At 40.3% G+C, this 19,568-nt stretch overlaps 1 protein-coding gene across 1 annotated transcript in view; it reads right to left on the minus strand.

Annotated features, from left to right (window-relative positions):
• The window catches only part of iffo1a (intermediate filament family orphan 1a), a 24,838-nt gene extending 6,711 nt beyond the window's left edge, over window positions 1–18,127 (minus strand). Inside the window, exons 1-7 of the mRNA XM_008281142.1 lie at window positions 18,041–18,127; window positions 16,609–17,708; window positions 3,141–3,201; window positions 2,000–2,095; window positions 1,681–1,821; window positions 1,421–1,605; window positions 1,225–1,342 (exon numbers count right to left, since the gene is read on the minus strand). Coding sequence (XP_008279364.1) covers window positions 1,225–1,342; window positions 1,421–1,605; window positions 1,681–1,821; window positions 2,000–2,095; window positions 3,141–3,201; window positions 16,609–17,552 — 1,545 coding nt within the window. The 5' untranslated portion in view covers window positions 17,553–17,708; window positions 18,041–18,127. The remainder of the gene's footprint in view (window positions 1–1,224; window positions 1,343–1,420; window positions 1,606–1,680; window positions 1,822–1,999; window positions 2,096–3,140; window positions 3,202–16,608; window positions 17,709–18,040) is intronic.
• Between the last annotated feature and the right edge of the window lie 1,441 nt (window positions 18,128–19,568).

Raw genomic sequence — 19,568 nt, forward strand, 5'->3', positions numbered from 1 at the left:
AACTATTTATACAATAATGAGCAAAAGCTTGAGGCACATTAGTTTCATATCCATCATTCAACACCTTAACTGAGACGTCTGATTGACCCTAAATTCAATCTGCAGCAGGACAACGAACCCAAACATCCAGCCGGAGCCTCCACAGAGCCCCGATCTCAACATCCCAGAGTCAGTACAGATTACATTAAGAAACAGAAGACACTGAGACAGACTGAATCCAAAGAAGAAGAAGTGAGACAAATTTTCAGAGAAGCCGAACAACCGGCCTGACTTAACAGAAGTGTTTTAATGAGAACTGGTTCTGTTTAAAGACACCAGGTGCTCACAACAAATATTTAATATACATTGTTTTGTTTTGTTTTTTTTTTGTTTTGTTTTTTACTACTGCAGCGTTATCCAAATCTGAGCTTAAAATTGGGATATTTATTTATAATATCTTTGTTGATTTGTGAAAATTGCTAACGAAATAACTGCTTGCATCAGATTCTGTAAAAAAACCAGACGCTTTTGCTTCCTCAACACAATTGCAAGCATAATAAAGCAGCTGCTACCGATGGTCACGTGACCAAAATTCAAAACGTTTTTCGGGTAAACTGCAGAGCAGAGAGAAGACAATGAGAGACTGAGAAGAAAATATTCATAATGGAGACACAATATACAGAGGAGCAAGTTGTTGGAAGATACATTCAGCATGGTGAAGCATCTTTCTAGATGTGCAGAGTATTATTAAAAAACATTTGAAAAGGTTGTAAACAAGTAAATAGGTAAATATCTGTAGAATGAAGAGTCACCATTTTTCCCACCAAAAAAGTGTTGCACATCCTAGTTTCAAGTTATTACATTTTTGTCAAATAAAGCAATTTTTGTATTTCCTTTTTTTTTTTTTTAGGACTTATCACATTACAACTGTCTCACACTGCACATAGGATATTTCTTGTTCTCTCTCTCCTTCTAGTCATAGCTGTGCTGTTTCCATAGAGGTGCAGGACTTAATATTGCAGTGATAAATGTGTCCACAGTGAGTAAAAATGCAAGAGGAGCAAAAAACTTCAGAAACTGTTCAAGGTTCAGAGGGTTAACGGACATCTTTAGAGTGTCCTGATCTTAATTTTTAGTGCCTCAAACTCTTTCCACCTCAGTATGTCTGTTACTTTACCTGCAACCACGTCTGATTTCTATATCAATTCACACATTTGTGCAGGATATGTGTGTGTGTGTGCATACCTCTCCCTGTGTTTCCACTCCCAGAGTACATCCAGGAAAATCTTCCCAGAGCAGCAGAGTTTCTTCGGTTTCCTCCCAGGCCAGACTGTCGCAGTCGTCCTCAAACTCACACTCTCTCCTGCACAACACACAGTCACGTCAGTTACAGGACGCTTTAGTGCTGATGTGACTAAATTACAAAAGGTTTCACACTTACAGCTGATTCAGCACCCTCTGCATCTGCTCATTGATCTGATTGGCTGATGAGCTGCACGACTCCTCATCTTTGGCCCCGCCCCCCTCGCTCTCGGACATGCTCAGTTCGTCTCCGTCTCCGGGCTTCGGCGACTGGCCGCTGCGCTTCCTGGTGCGGCGGGTCAGAGTGGAGGGTGGTGTCGGTACCTGCTGGGAGGAGATGGGTTTATTCAGCGGTTCAGACAGGGGGTTTGTGGAGGACGTTCACTGCCGCAGACGTACCTGGAAGATGTTGATCATGTCCTCGCAGTTCCTCTGCTGGGCCACATCACAGAGGCGGGCGGTGATGTCAATACGGCGGCAGATGTCCATGTCCACCTTCATAGCCTTCTCCTGGATCTTACTGTCCAGATCTGAGCGGTTCTGAGGCAAAGACACAAAAATCATTGTTTGGTTGCAGTGCAGAAAAAAACAAGTGAACTGAATGTCTTGCTGTAAACACTTAACATGTGAGATTAGATTTAAATGGATACAAATGGGGGAAAAAACAAAACAAAACATTACAGAAGAAAAACTAAAGTTGAACACTGAGCAGACTTACATTGCTGACGAGTCCTTTGAAGAGAACAAGTTCTGCCTTCAGCTGCTTCACCCTTAGAGCCAGTTCATCCTGACACACCTCGCTCTCCTGCAGGTCCTACAAAACACAAAAGGTGTGTTAGGTTTAAAAACAAAAAAACAACAACAAAACAACACTATTTATTAGCCAGAAACTCACTGACAGATGGTCTTAGCTTATCATAAGATACGACAAAACGTTTTTAATCCTGAAGGGAATTCTTTTGCCAGATATTGCTCAGAAAACCAAATTACACATTATGATGTGCAGCATCTAGTAGAAAAGCAAGAAGATAAAACTACGAAACATTACTGAAAATAGGGGTGCGCGATATGACGATATTAGATCGCGAAGGATTAGAACGATCTGCCAAAGTGAGGAAATCGTAGGGATCGTTCACATTCTATAAATTGCAGTTCTATGCTGATGCACCGACGCACCAGACGTATTACGTCGTCAACCTGACTGACCAATCATAGCGAATTACGGGCAGTGACATAATTTTCTACCTGCCTCCTTGTGTGTGTGTAGCGGTAGCCGCATGGAGAGCCATGGCTGAGGAGTTGGTCGTTAAGAAAAACTCCACTTCCATTCTATGGAATTGTTTTGGCTTTTCTCCAAATGACAAAGCGTAAACAAAGGTAATTTGCAAAGTTTGCACAGAGACAGTTCGCACGTCGGATGGTAACATGACGAACTTATTCAATCACTTCAAGGGAAAGCAACCTAAACAGTATGCTGAGAGCCAAACAGAAAGGGGACCACCGGCAGCACCACAGCCACAAGCAGCAGCTGGACCCAAACAGACAACGTTAAAACAGGCATTTGGCAAAGGCACAAGGTATGAGAAGACAAGCAAGTGATGGAAAGAGGTCAAAAATACATCGTGATGAAATTGAAATCGTGATTTTATAATAAAAAAATCGTGATATATTTCTGCATATCGCCCACCCCTAACTCAAAATGAAATAAGTAGAGTCAGAAACCGTGTAAAAAAAAAGACATTAAGTGATGATCACGTCTTGTTATACAACAGAGAAAATTTGCTTACATGGAGAGAAGCTGATTGCATCTGTAAAAAACAATAACATTTTTCATAGAAGAAGGTTTTTAATTGAGTCACCTCTTCAAGTTCAGCCACCTTCTCCTGCAGATCCATCCTGGCTGTATATTCTTCTTCCCATCTAGAAGCACACACAAAGGAGGAATTTTACACAGGTAGTTATGCAAGTACTCAGCTGCTTGTAGCATTAAAACAGAGCGAAGATGATCACATAAAATTAACCGACTTAATCATACTGTTCCTAACTGTTTTAACTGCAAAATCAACAGCAGCATTTAAAAGCATGTTATATTTTGAAAAAATAAACAGAGACGATAACCAAAATGACGTCGTTTATCAGCCAGAAACTGATTTTCAATTTTCCGTGACAGTCCTTGAACACATCATCTGTTACGTCACCATCCATCAGCACAATAAACCAAATCTCAGCCTAAAATCATGATATTTCATCAAAATCACTTCATTGTACAATTTAAAAAATCACCAAAAATAAACAGATTGCACTAGATTCTGTAAAACAAACAAACAAAAACAAAAACACAACTGTGAAGCCATGACTGACTCAGCTGCAAACAACAGTCACGTGAGGAAATACCCAAGAGTTTTCAGCTGAACTGCAGGCTGTGTTTATACAGGGCAGAGAGGAGACCAGTGTGGAAACAAATTAAAAGTGTTAACAGTAGAATATCCGTAGTATGTGGAGCCACCATTGTTTTCTAGTGTTGACAACACCTGTGAACACCTCAGAGCATTTTAGATACGTTAGACATGTTTGGTTTTGTTTTGTTTGTTTGTTTGTTTTCCAATTTTTGCAAAGAAAGAAATAAAACTTTTGTTTTTTTCTTTATTTTGCTTTCTTTAAAAAGAATTATTTAGGCATTCTAGTTGTGACACACAGCACAGAAGACATATTTTAGTTCTCTCTACTTCTTGTCATGGTTGTGCTGTTTCCATAGAGGTGACAGGACTTTATATTGCAGTGAAACATGAATCCACAGGGAGTAAAAAATTGCCAGGATAAAAAAACAAAAAAAACAATAAACACAGAGATTGAGGTTTAACAGCTCTGAGAGCATGCCCACAATAACAATGGGGTGAGATGAGATTCAGCCTCCTTATCTTGCTCTCTGCAGCTTGAAGACAAACCCTCCATAGTAACCTGACTGACCTTCACCGTCACCACCACTGTTATTACTCAGCAGGTGTTACATAAGCAGAGCCCATGTCGTTGCGTGTAGAGCACGAACGGCACGAACGACTCGAACAACACGCTGCAACACTCGGTCTCCACGGAGAGAAGACAGAAGTAAACAGCAGAGACGAGGCTGCACTGCAGGGCCTCCTCCTCTGTTATACTGTGATGTATCTTCTGTCTACTAAGAGATTCGCTCATTAAGTCACATTCTTGCAACACGAGGGACAACTTGCAGCGTTTCTACCCAGAGTTGAAGATCGACAACAACTGAATGCATTGTGACATTTGCTGCTGCTGTGAATCCTAATGACTCTGATGCAGTGATGCACAAATCCAAAGCCTATCTCTCCCCTGATACAACACTGAAGCTTCACCGCAGGGTATCCGATTATATCAAGTACAGAAAGGATGTCAGAGCTCTGAGTCACCCACAATTAAAACTGCACAAAACTCCCAGGGATCATTTTATGTAAAGTAGCATGAGCTCACTACGGCAGTCTGTCATGACTGAGTGAATGCAAGCAGAAGTCTAAAATACTAAACCTGATGATGAACTTGACAAAGAAATTGTATTTAATGTGCGCTGTTTGTGTCACAGCTGATACCCGAGGTTCATATCATCACAGATACTAGTTCTGCATACTTTAGTTCAGAAAATGACATATTTAAAATTGACTACTACATTCCTGTCAGTCCCTGCTGCAGGTCTGTTCTCCAGGTATTCTGTGGGTTGCTGGGTCGATATGCCCTTATAAATCTCTGCTGTTACTTTCATAAGGACAAAAGTGGTACATCAGCAGCCTTCCAGGATTAATCCATTATTTTTGGCAGCTGGAGGAGCAGACTACCTGTGAACATCTCTGCGTTTTCACAGCTTTGAACCCGCTCAACCTAAAGGAGACTGCTACGTATTTCTACATTTACTCTGAATCCACTCCAAACTAACTGAAAAAAACACATTATAAAAACAGAAAACAACAGCAAAGAGACACAAAACTATGTTAAGCAAATACCAACAGCCACAAAGCGGCAACAAAGAGAACAACTACAGAGATCCACAATAAGACTGGAAAGAAGATGAACACAAACAGACGTTGTTTCAATGCAGAGATAAAAACCAATAGTGAAGAGAAACAAAAGAAGCACAAAAAATCTAAAAAAAAAAAAAAAAAATGCAAAATGGACATATATAAATAAAAAATGCAAAAAGCTCACAAAGACACAAAAAGACCAGAAAACAATAGAGAGACAAAACCAAAAAAAAAGAGACACAAAATGAACACAAATAGATGCAACTCAATGCAAACAGACTAAAATCACACAAAAGACACAAAAAGGGTGCAAAGAGACACAAAGAACCACAAAATAAAACAATAAAAGATGTTCACAATACCCACAGAAAGACACAAACTGACTAGAAAGAGATTAAAACTGATTAAAAGAGAGACAAAATGAACCAATTCAAATACAATGCAGCATTAAAACAACCACAAAGCACATGCAAAATTATTTTAAAAATATGCAGAACCACATACAAAACAAAAATTAACACAAAAACAGATGTTAATTTAATACAGGGATAAAATCACTTGTAAGACACCGAAAGACTGCTACTAAATGGAAAATAGCTGCTAAGTGACAAGAAAGAAACACCTAAACCAATGAAAAAAAGCAGTGAAGAGTGCACGCAATAAACGCAAAATACTCACAAAAACATTTACAATGACAAAAAAGAGATTAAAACTAATTTAAAGACATGCAAAGTGAACACAAACAGATGCACAGCAAACAGCAAGAAGAAAGACAATCAGCATCAGAATAGAAACCAGCACATCACACATTGCACACACAACAACTGGAATAAAAAAACAACAACTCTTTGGTGTAATTTAATTTTTTTTTTAAGTGTCTTTCAAACCCGCTGTGAGGTTTCAGGTTTCAGAGGGTTATGCTTTCCAAAAGCTTGTGTATGCAGGTTTTCGCTGAGCAGATGCTCCTCATTACACTGAGTGAAACCTGACTCCAAGCCAAGAGATTTTAGGTGAAACTGATTAGAAAACAGACAATGTGTTGGATGTCGAAGTATTAAATTGGGATGGGGTATTTGAGCTGCAGTGACCAGCGAGAAAGAGACTCTCAGATATGATCGCTAGAGAGAGAGCGAGCTGATGTCCTTGTGGCTCTGATGCTTTTGTCAGTCTCAACACGTGGCTCTGCAGTGAGGCTGCTGCCTGTCATCGTATCTGACTGGATCCACAGCAGCCAGTTTGTCTGTGATGGTGTCATCGCTGCTGGATGATGGAAAGCTTCTTAAAATATCAAAGGCAGTTAAAGAGTTGAACTTTATAATAAAAGCAATGAGAAGTGGAGGATTTTGGTGCCGCTAGAATGACAGCAGGCAGCTGTGCTGAACTCCTGAGATGTGACGTCACCAAACTGGGACGTCATGAAAAGAATGATGCAAGTTAAAAACTGCCCTCTGCAGCGCCGACAGCTTTAAACTGTCTCAACTCTAAATGGTGCAGGCTGATTTAAATGCATGATTTCTTTTATAAAGAGGAAAAAAAAGAACTGTTGGATTATCAGCTTTCCAAGGGACCTTCAACTAATCGTGTTTGATGTTCATTTCTCAAATCTATAGTTAAAATCGGAACATTTCATCAAAATCACTTCATTCTACATGTCGCATTTAAAAAATTGCCAAAAACGAATCACAAGATTGAGTTAAAAGAAATTCAAATTCTGTGGTTCTTTTTCCGAATCTGTGAAGCCATGAGTGACTTAGATGTGACCAGCTGTCCTCGGTTCAACTGCAGGCAACACTGACACACAGAGGAGAGATGTCAAGTATGGAAACAAATTTAAGATTTAAGTAGTGAAATATTTATAGTATGTAGGAACCTAGTGTTGGCAACATTTGTGGGCACTTGGAAAAAGGCTGTAAATGTTGATTCCAGATTTTCTTTTCGGTGTTTGTAAAGTAAATAATCAAAGAAATTCAGTTTCTGTATTTCTTTTTTATGACTTACAGCATTTAAAACATTCTTTCTACTTCCAATCATGGTCATGCTGCTTTCACAGAGGTGCAAGAGTTTAGATGCTGCAGGGAAAATGAGCCCACAGTAGAGAAAAAAAACACCTCAGAACTCAGGAAATCCCTTCCATACGTCAGGTAAATGTTGGTCTATAAGTTTACCATGCCACATAAGAAATGCTCTGTCTGTCTATCCAGAGACCAAAAGTCAAACAGAGATGAAAAGGCTTCTCCTGAGATGGACCTGGAGCCTTTCCTCTGACCCCTATTCTTGGATTCTTACAAAACATGCTGAGATGACTGAAAGACTCCACTGATATCAAATACTAACCTTACAAACATAAACACATAAAGCAAATTGATCTTATTAATAAGATAAACTGAGCTTACAGCTGAGTTTCTTTTCACACGGCCTGAAGCTCAGAGTCAGTTTCCTTAAAGTGAGACAGTAATCCTTCAAAAGAGGTTTTAGTGTCTTCACCTTAACCAGACCTTAAAGCTAAGGTAGGCAAGATCATAGACAGAGAAGACATGACCTGGATTTTAAAAATCTGAAAACTACCCCTCAGGTGTCCCTCCAAAGTCACTCCTCCAGAACTTGTGAACAAGCATCGACTATAGCTGGAAGACTGATGCACAAGAAAAAAAAAAAAAAAAACGCAAATAACACTTCTGCAAAATGTCCCGCTCAACGCCGGTATAGACGAATATAAAATGAATACCATCAAACTATATCTGCTCACAGTTGGGCTGCAATGCAGACAGGCAGTGAACATATACACAAACACACAGATACATGTGGAAATGTATTGTAATGAAACAGGAGGAGGACAGAGACATAAATAGCACGGAGAGATGCACAAACACATGATCATCTGGCATGTTTTGCTGAGAAAGCTGTTGGAGGTTCAAGCGGAACTTTTTAGATTGGGCCCATTATGAGCCGCAATATTATGCATTTTTCAGAATATCGACATCTTTTTTATAACCAATTCCCTATAAAATAAATTATTTTAAAATGCACTTCTTTGACTCGGATTATGATTTATCTGCAGCCTTCACTCTGTGGTCCCAAGCAACGTCTTGCCCACAGCTCTATCTGATTGGATACATGTCACCAGTAAAAGTTAATCAACACTGGAGAATGAATGTGTCTTTTGATCTTTTGGAAAATGTCCGTATGTTGCAAGAGTTTTGACCCCTTCCAACTTTTTACCATCTTGTCCCACCCTGGAGAACTCCATAGTGTGTTATGGACATTGTAGAGACGGTGATTTAAAGCAAAACATTACCATTCCCTTTAACACTACAGATAGCCATGAAGCATCACTAACAAGCAACCTGGGTGTCCTCTTGGTATCTTTATATACAAGGTGATGCCATCGTTCAGCTTTCATCTCTCGCTGTAACCAACTCTAATACACCCTGTATGAGTCACTGCAGCCTCCCAGAAGTGACACTGGAAAAATGAGAGTTGACATTTGCTGCTCTCTATTATTAGTGGAGCGAACATTTAAGGCCTTTGAAGATGGCATGTGTTGATACATTCTGTGGCCAAAAGCATGCAGACGAACCTTTGGTCTGAGGCTACTAGTCACAGATCGGGCTTCACCCTTTAGTTCCACTGAAGGGACTGACATTTTGGAAACCCAGTGTGGTTTATCGCACCCTTTCTTGACTGTTTTGTATAACTATTACAATCATTTCTGTTCACTGGTGTAAAATATCTGCATGAAACTAACTGAACTGTTTTGTTTCACTAATTTTTCCACCAGTTTAAAGATTCCAACTCCTATTATTTACCCATCTTTATCTACTATTATTTACGTTTATTTATCTAACTATTTCTGTCTTCTTCTGCTATTCAAGCTGCACAATTATAACCACAATAATGCCCATTGCTTTGATTGATATGGTGATTCTGATTATTTAACATATTTACTCATTTGGGCTGCAAAGTGGTGTAGTTGGTAGCACTGTTGCCTCACAGCAAAAAGGTTGCCAGGTCACGTCCCAGCGAGGACACCGGGATCTTTCTGTGTGGATTTTGCATGTTCTCCCCATACAGCGTGAGTTCTCTCCGGGTTCTCCGGCTTCCTCTCACAAGTCCAAAAACATGTTGAGGTTAATTGGTGATTCTAAATTGTCCGTAGGTGTGTATGTAAGTGTGCTTGGTTGTCTGTCTCTAAGTGTAGCCCTGCGATAGACTGGTGACCGCTCAGGGTGTCCCCTGCCTTCGCCCTAAGTCGGCTCGGATAGGCTCCAGCCCGCCGCGACCCTCATGAGGATTAAGCGGTGTATAGATAATGCATGGATGGATAATAATAATGATAATAATGATAGGTGGCTCGGTGGTTAGCACCGTTGTCTTGCAGCAAGAAGGTCACCGGTTCATGTTCCAGTGAGGACACTGGGATCTTTCTGCATGGAGTGCGGATGTTCCCCTGGTGCGGTGTATAGATAATGGATGGATACTCGTTAATTTCAGAAACAAAATAATTTTACCACACTCACATTTAAAAAAAAATTAAAAAATCATACATATGCACAATTACTAAAAATTCTATTAAAAATAAACTCTCATCTGAATTCAGAGCATCTCCTAGAGGCTAAATATAAATAAAATTGTACCCAAAACTCCTCACTTGCTGAACGTATCGATAGACATTACAATGTACGGAGGTTCCCTAAACACCTCACATGTTGCTGTGCACAGAGAAGCCTCCAGTCTCCACTCTGTTATTGCAGCAGCTCAGGCAGCTCTGTGATTAAAAAAAATTACTATGAAAGAGAAAATTATGCTTTAACCAAGTAATTTTAACTGCATGTTTTGTTTTCTAAAAAAGATGAGTTTTCTAGAAGCGAAGGATTTTAAACCTCAATATTATAGTCAATCATGTTCAAGCCAAAACTGTGATTGATACTTGGTTAATTGTGAAGCCTCTGACATTAACGTCATGAATTTAGTTGCAAAGCCAAACAACACAAATCTATGTGAAAAAGTAGAGCACAATAACTTTTTGTAGCAAAAAAGTGACCATCAAAGGTGCTGATACCACTAATTCAAAACTAACAAAGACATAAAATGAGCAGAAAAAGATTAATAATTATCAAATAAACTTCATGATCAACAACACTAGATCCACAGAGAAACTGTGTTCAAGTTTACTGCTGAAGAACTTCACTTTCCTGCATCCTGCTGGCACCACAATCCATCCTTATTAACCTCCATCAGTGTTGGACCTCATTAAAGCTCTTTGGACTAACAGAGAAGCCAATCCATCTGACTGGATAATCTTCAATAAAAGGCTGGTGTATTAATATTAAAGCTGCACATTAAGCCAAGGTTTTATAAAGACATGTTTGACCATCGTTTATGAGCATCCACATACATTTGGTCATTTTATTATACATGTTTTCCAAGCTTGGCAATAAAGTTCAACACAGGTTTGAACAGATGTGTTGTACGGGGGTGAAGGTGATGATGATGACAAAGACGACGATGTCAGCGCCCATCTGACGCTGCAGCTTGAGACAACAAGGGGGGAAATGGACAAGGAGTCAGCAAGGACGGCAGGAAACAGTTTAATGGAAACAGAAACGGTGAGAGAGAGAGAGATAGAGAGACAGCAGAGAAACATGGAGGGAGAGAAACGTAATGAGATATACAGAGAGACGCTGAGAGGGAGACAGATAAAATGGAGAGGGAGGCGGAGGGAGACAGAGAGGGAGACAGGGAGAGAGACAGAGGGAGACAGGGTGACATCACTGCTGGCGGTCACAGGCCAGTGCTGCATTGCAGGTACCAAGAGAAAACCCAGCAGGGAGGAGGAGGAAGAGGAGGGATATTAGGAAGAAAGGATGGAGGAAGAGAGGGATAGAGGGAGAGAGACAAAAAGAAGAGGATCGAGAGAAAGTGAGGGGAGGACTAACGAGAGAGAAAAACAACAGCTCATACTCAGCTTGCCTCCTTGCACTGTTTCCATGTATGTGATGCAAATTTGAAACAAACTTTTGAAAAGTTGCATTTACAAAAAAAAAAAAAAAACAACAAAAAAAAAAATCAGAATTAGGGGTCGATTGATTGAGGCCGATATTTGGCATTTTAAATTTATTTGTATTGTTTTTTTTTAGTCACCAACTTTCGCAAAATAAAGTAAATCCGCTACTTTGGCATTGATTCAGCCGATTCTCTCTTTCTGTAGTCACTCTGTGGTCTAAAGCAAAGTCCTGTTACACATCATGACTAGCAGCCAATCACTGAAAGCTATTGTTTACACAGAGAGACAGAGAGCGTATGAGCAGAGCGGAGCAGCTCCTGTGAATTAGCGGAGCTGTGTTTGGAAGATGAGCTCGCAGATATTGCTGAAGTTGTAATAAAAACAAGCATTCATAATGTTACGCAGAAAGACCCCAGTAATTCACTTGTAGGTGTTAACAAGCGGTGCAGCTGGAATTTAATTTGCTGACGGTGTTAGGCTAAATCTTTTGCTTGATGGTTAGCTGTGCCTTTTAGTATGCGGCTAATGCTATCTTTCTATCTTTAACATATTTCTAAAGTCGGATTAACTTTAACAATGCACTCTAACTGACAGACATGTCTCTCTAGCAGAGATGCAATCTGCAAAAACGTATCCTTAATCCTCAACCTACTATGATGATAAAAGTTTAAGGCAAGATAATATGACAAAGTAGCATGACCCAGTTAGATGCATGCTGCATGAAACTGCATCTACTTCGTAAGGGCAGCTGTACTTAAAGTATGCAATCTGGAATGCAGCCTTTTTTTTTTTTTTGCCAAACACTAAAAAGCCTCAAAAAAGAAACAAAACGTTGTCCATCTACAACAGAAAACTGGAGAGAGGTCTTCAGGAACTGTTTTCAGTTGGCCAAGTTGTAATGATTCCTACATATCAGCTGGTATCAGACATATTTATGCCGTCTGGAGGAGCAGAAACATTTTCAAGTGAGTTAAATGTTTGCCACATCAGAAGTTTCCATCTCTCGTTAAGCTCACAAACTCTTTCAAGAAAGGGTCAAAAAAGAGATAAACATTTTTTTCTTTCACATTTTCATTTTAGTTCAGCAATTTTGTGTTTTTTAGTTATTAATTTGTTGCATTTAATTAGATGCAGAAAAGACAACAGCAAAAATATATCAGCATCATATACTGGCTATTGAAAAAAACCGATGTGTGGACTATTGGAAAGGAGGGGAGGACTCATGACACATCAACAGAACCCATTAACTTCTCCCTTGACAGTTCCTCCCTTTGGATGTAGCCAAACATTCACAGTCATATGAAAGAAGAAAGAAAGCGCTGCTCCTCTGACCTTCGTGGTTGTAGCTACAATTAGAAACAATGATTATGTTTGCTCATGAATTTGGTGGTTTTAGTAACCAGAGGAGGGTTGACATGCTACGATGAAAAAACTGCTCAGTGCATTTATGTCTTGATTCCACTGTTTTTACACTCAAAATTCTTTGATATGACTATTTTTGCCAGCAATAAATAGATGAACAAAAGGTTTTGGCATTTCACTACGAGAGTTCTATTCCTGACAGTTCAGAGACGGCTTTTTTGACCTTCATGTTTTCGGGAAAAAAATTGCAAAAAGTATGACTGGACAGTTAACTAGGTGAATAAAACACCAAAGTAAAACAATACTTATAAAATGGCCATGGTGGGGGTTTTAGCATTTCTAAAATCCTGGCTTCAGCCCTGCAGACAAATACTTGGATTTCCTAGATAATTCAATAACACTGATTTATGTTCTAACTCCTGCTTTTAAATGATTTCATTTCTGTTTCTGACCAGTTTTGATAATTAGAAGAAGTCGAAGCAGAGGTTTCACTTTCAGAACTTGGAGAGAAACTCATTTTAACTGCTAAACTGTTTTATCAACAGAATCTTAAGCTCTGCTACTGGATGTTTTGTACTGAAATGCAACCCAGAAGCTGAAGCTGATGGAAGATCTAATCAAGGAACCAGGTATTTTCTAAGACAGCTGATCATCTCTTGTATTGACGACTAAAGCAGTAGAGTTTCATCCAAGTCCACATCACATTTTCTAATGTTGTAAAAAGGAACAGGGCTCAATAGGAAAAAACAGCTGAGGCTCATGGGTACTGAAGTATTTAGAGCTGCCTGTGATGCTAAAATCACAAAAATCAAAACATATGGAAATCATTGAAACTGGTGCAGACAGGGAACAATATAAAGGAGATACAGAAAGGACAAAAACACTTCCACAACCAGTGCAAAGTTACTGGAGAAACTGTTTAAATGTTTTCCATCTCTACATCACTCTAATGGCTTTCAAAAAAATTCAATGGAACTTAGTGCAACAATAAAACTGTAATGATAAGCAGTTTCTGGACGTACAGGTCAGAGAACGAGTCTCTGCTGTTCGGTTTAACATCCTGCTGCTTCTGAAATCAATGTGACTGAAGGTTTGTCTTGCAGAAGCATCTGCCTCAGCAGGCTGAAGAACAAAGCGGTGAGGTCAGTGCTGTTTAACAAATCACAGCAGTAGAAAAAAGGGTGTTATAGGGTGTGTTGGTGCACGAGAGAGGAACACATCAACATGTAGAGACACACGGGCTGCAGTGAAGCTAGTCACCAAGAGAAACATATTCAAATATGAGCTCTTTTTCTCCATTTCATGCACCAAAATCTACCAGCCAACAGCAACATGAACACTACAAATCAGCAGAAGCAGTTTGGTTTGTTGTATTCATCTGCTGCATCCAACACAATCAATTATTCTCATGAGGCTAAAGCATCACACAAGATCCTGCTGTAAAACTACAAGAGAATGCGACAAAGGTTACAAAAAAATCAACACCACCAAGTGATATTAGGTTCTCCATGTCACATATTTGTTAAAGTGAAGATGTGTTGATATATTTTAAGAAAGCACTGTAAGAATTAATGGACCTATATACTGATATAAACCAATGTAATATAGTTTTCACATGGTGAGAATATGTGGTGAAATAAATACCAGATAAATCAGGAAACTTGCACACGTTGATGCAAAAAGAGTCCAGAGTAGCTGTGATTAATCGAATACTTGATTATGTTTCAACTATTAAATTAATCTCCAACTGTTTTGACCTTGGTTTGAGTAATTTTTAGGAAAATCTCTGACTGCAGCTTCTGACGTGAATATTTTCTGCTTTTTTTTTTTCTCCTCTAAGATGGTAAACTGAACATTTTTGTGGACAAAACAAGACATTTGTCATATTGGGCTTTGAGAAACATTCAACATTTCACCGTTTTCTGGCATTTTACAGACCAAACAACTAATCAATAACTCAAGAAAATAATTGACAGATTGATTTACAGTGAAAATAATCATTGCAGCCTTTAAACGGACACTCAGCTCTTGTTTCTGCGGAGTTTGACTTCTCCTAAAGTGAATCCCTTTTGTTCAAATGTGTCCATTTAAATAAACCCCAACGTTGCCAGAAAGCCGCCCTGCTCATTGATTTGCAGCTCTGCCCTCGATGACCGAACGGAGCCAGAGACATTAAAGCTGGAGCTTCCAGGACATAAACTGCACGTGGAAAATCTTTGTGTGGCGACAAATTCTTATCATCGCATCAGACCTGACCCCACTTGAATATCAGGTGTCGGCTTTTTAGAGAATCCAATCGATGAAACCTTCAGCGCAAATTCACATTATGGAGCAGGAGCCGGCCCGGTAATGGGCTGGGCCATTTGCTCGCTCAGCAAATACACCGTCAGTGTTATGGTGTACAATATTTCAGGGTTTTTTATTTATCAGTATTAGGCATCTGTTTTAATGCATTTGCTGCTGTGACAGTTACATTTCTGCGATCAATAAAAATGATCTCAGTGCACAAACTAACACTGCAGGCCTGCTCCGTTAGTTATTAAGTTTGCTCTCCTAATAAAGTGCCTAACTGCCCAGAACGATGAATTATTTATTTTGGATTAAAGCCATTAGCAGCAACGATGTGTTTTCAGTTTAGGAGGCAGGAGGCCTGACTGCACCATCCAACTCCAGTCAATACTTCTGTGTTTTCAGCCCGATGCCACTCTCAGACCAGCAGCCTGAAGGCACCATGCTTTTATCTTTTACAACCTCTCAAGAGTGCATCACTTTTTCCAGATCATACAGAATAATGTTACAGCCTCCAGATAAAGATCATCATGCAGAATGATGCTCAGGTCTGGTCTGGTGAAGCTGAACTCATGTTGATCCTTGGACACATCAGGTTTTTAAATTCATCTTATTTTATTTGCAGCTGTTCTTGTTTTAGTTGATTCATTAGATTTTTAAAAACTCAAATGCTCTACATAATGATTTGTATTATTTTACTAACTTTGTCTTTCAATATTCTTCTTGTTATACACGTCTGTGTTGTGTTCTTACACCTTTTATTTACTACACTGTAAATGAGACCTCCAGACCTCACTGTAAGGTTGAATAAATGAATTAAAATGGGATGAACTGAAGAAGACAAAAGTAGCCTTTTACATGCCGACTGTAATAAATACCGCAAAATGGACAAAGCCTGTAAAACTTGATATAACCTTGTATTTCCATTCGATGTTTTATTGTTGTGACATGCTTTTGAACTGAGTCTTTAATGAGGAGCTTCTGCTGAATATTTGCAAGTCCTTGGATGCTAAGGATGAACAACACTTCACCGTGTTGTTGCCTTTAAATGGAAATATCTTGTCATTGTTTGATAAAAAGTAAAAATCTGTTGCAGAGACCTTGAATGTAAAGCAAACTGGCATTTTCTCACACTTTTTCAGAATGAACCAATTCGATAAACCAGCAGAGAGCTTTAATATTTTTATTTATTAAATATTATTATATGTTAAATGGTTGCTTATTTATGTCTCCCTTTCTTTCTTTCTAGTTTAGTTCTAGTATTGTCTTACTTTGCTTCCTTAAATTTTGACTTAATTTTATCTGTCTTGTCACTTCAAATCTGGATGTTTTTAATGACTTCTTAATTCCGTCTGTTCTGTATAAAAAAGTTCTATACGATAAAAGTTGAGTTTAAAAATTTACAAAACTAAAAAAAAAAAAGTCTGTTGCATAGAATTTCTTCCATGATGACCCATCACCAACCTGCACAATCTCCCAACACTGTGTCAGGAGCCTCTCCACCCTGATAAACACAACTCTCTCCAACAAAACGTCCGCCAGCAACAGTAAATATCAGCCACCACCTGTATCATAGTGAAACCTGTGAATGAACAGAACCTGGATCACTTTTAACCCACTGACAGACTGTGGTTCAGGAATCCTCACCTCCTCTTGTACTCGTCCCTCTCCCTCTTCACTTTGGCCAGCACGTTGTACAGCGCCCTGATCTCCGGTGTGATGGTGTCGATCTGGACTCCGACACCGTCCGGGTGTGTCCAGGACACTCCGGGCCCCGTGACGCACGACTCCCTCCCGGCGCCGAACCTCCGGGTGTGGTTGAAGGACCAGATGGTTCCGGGGAGGAAGCGCGGAGGAGGAGGTGGCGTGTTGGTGCCGGTGTGAGCGGAAAACTTCTCGTTGATGTTGCCGATGGTTCTGGTCGGGTCGCTGGGACTCAGAGCCGGACTGATGGTGAGGTTGGAGTTGGAATCCGTGTTCAGGTTGTTTCCCAGCAGGTATTTGTTGTCAAAGAGAGGAGGAGGGTTGAGGGTAGGGGAGAGCAGGCCGCCGGGCAAGTAGGCCGAGTTGTTGGCGTTGTGGAGCGGGATAAAGCCCGGTCTGGCTGAGATTGGCCCGATGAATCCGGTTTGCACCCCCATTTCTTTGGTCAGCGGCTTCTGGTGCTGATCCCCTCCGCTGTTGTCCTCTAACGCCTGCTGCAGCTGCTTCTCCAGCACTTTGTTCCTGCGCTCCAGTTCGTGCACTTTGGCCAAAAAGCAGCGGAAGCGCAGGTTCAAGGTCTTCAGCACGCTGATGTTGGATCCCAGGTCGTTGCGCAGCGCCGTGGCCGCCGGTGGCACCCGGTGCAGGGGGCTGCTCAGGTGCAGGTAGGCGAGGCCCGACGGCGGCAGGGCGCCCAGATCCAACCCGGACAAGCCATCCGGCCCGAATCCGCCGTGATCCCCCAGGAAGTAGCCTGGCTCCGGGATGGCCGAGTCGATTTGGCCCGTCATCTGGTGGTGATGCTGCTGCGGAGCCAGGAGGCCGCTCTCCCCCAGGACCGGATTCATGCTCGAATAGGAAAATCTGAAGTGCTCGAAATCCGGCATGAACCCAGACTTCTGTAGATTCAGCTCGGCAAGTAATTCCGTGTAAAATCTTGTAATTATCCCGAGCAGGAATTAGGCTCAGCAGCCTGTGTTCGGGTGTTTTTTTTTGTTTTTTTTTTCCTGGTTTCACTCGATGATCACCTTTACGACGATGAGCTGTGGGCAAAAAAAGCAGATGATGCGTTTTAGAGGGAGGCTTTCTGGGCCTAAAATGGCACCAAAAATCCAAGCACAGTGCTGCAGTAAACCTATCCTGACGTACAAGAAAAAAATAAAAAATAAAAAAAATGAGGTGCCTCCGAATCTGCACACACACCGCTGGATCCTGCAGCAAAATGACATTACTGAGTTTACGTTCACGCAAGACTCGTTTCTGGGGGAGAGACACGGTGGCGACGCGCACCCGCATGAAACGGTTTATTCTAAGCCTTATAATAAAACCCCACAGAAATATTGTGCTGCTTTAATGAATTATTTAGGCCACTTACCTTCAGTCCGAGGAGATAAACTTTGATTTCAGGTAAAGAGGTGAAGTCAGTGCGGAGCGACGCTGCAGCAGCAACAAACAAGCGACTGACTGCGGCTGAAGGTTACCGTACTGACGCTGAAAGAGGGGCACCAAGCAGGTCTAGATACCGTAATAACACCGGCAGAGGTGCGCAATAAAAGTAAAGCGTTGTAATGTGTTGCTATATTTTAGAATCAGAATCAGTCTTATGGCCAAGTTGGGGTTTGACGTGGTAATTTTTTGCATCACAGTAAACACTGACAAATAAAGAATTCTGAAAGAAGGATAAAGTAATTTTAAAAGAAACAAAGTGCTGCATGTCAAATAAACAGTAAGTGTAGCAAATCCAGGGAATTTTAGGTGATGGAAAAGTAATAGTAATATGTACAATGTGCACATTTTTCACCTGAGAATTTACAAGTTCACGTATCATTTACACTGTAAGATAAATGGCCTGATATATGGATAATATAACTGTATATGTAAAATCACAGTTCCAATATATTCTACAAATATAGCATATCTTATTTTTTTTTTCTAAAAATTAACTTTAAAAAAATGTTTCCAAAAGGTGGGGATAGCTGGTTATGATTAATCTCGTCAAATAAATACCAGACAAATCACGATAACCTAACATACTGATGTGGACATGGTCTCGAAGCTGCCATTATTAGTTAAATAACTAATTAGTTGTTGAATATTTTTTAAAAAAAGGAAAAAAAAGTGTAAATTCTCTTATTCTAGTCTCTGAAATGTTAATATTTTCTGGTTGATTTCCTGCTCTAGGGCTTCAAGGTGGATCAGTGGTTAGCGAAGTTGCCTCGCAGCTAGAAGGTTGCTGGTTCGTGTCCCGGTGAGGACACTGGGATCATGTCCTCCCCATGCAGAGTAGGTTCTCTCCGGGTTCTCCAGCTTCTTCCCACAGTCCAAAAAACATGTTGAGGTTAATTGGTGATTCTAAATTGTCCGTAGGTGTGAATGTGAGTGTGCTTGGTTGTCTGTCTCTAAGTGTAGCCCTGTGATAGACTGGCGACCTGTCCAGGGTGTCCCCTGCCTTCGTCCTAAATCAGCTGGGATAGGCTCCAGCCCCCCGCGACCCTAGTGCGGATTAAGCAGTGTATAGATAATGGATGGATGATTGACAGTGAAACTAATCTGTAGCTGTGGCCCTAAAAAGAACACTGAGTTCTTGTTTCTGTGGAGTTTGACTACTTATTGCAAGTCCCTTTGTACAAAAGCTTTTAGAAAATGAGAACAAAAAACTAATTCTTGCCTTCTTCAGAGGTATAAAATATCAAGCATCTGGCAGTCAGTCCGGTCCAGATTTGACGAGTCTGTTCTTTTTTTTTTAATTATTTTTTTTCCAATCCCTTCAGTAGAGTAACCAAGAAAAGTAATGTATAATGTATACTTAGATGGTTTTTCCTCTACTTGTTGAATATTTATAAAGGTGGACACTGAAGCAAGAGCAAGTACAGGTGACACAATCACCTACAGTCTCAAAAAGC

Source organism: Stegastes partitus, unplaced genomic scaffold, assembly GCF_000690725.1.
Source record: "Stegastes partitus isolate 25-593 unplaced genomic scaffold, Stegastes_partitus-1.0.2 Scaffold224, whole genome shotgun sequence".
Lineage (NCBI taxonomy): Eukaryota > Metazoa > Chordata > Actinopteri > Pomacentridae > Stegastes > Stegastes partitus.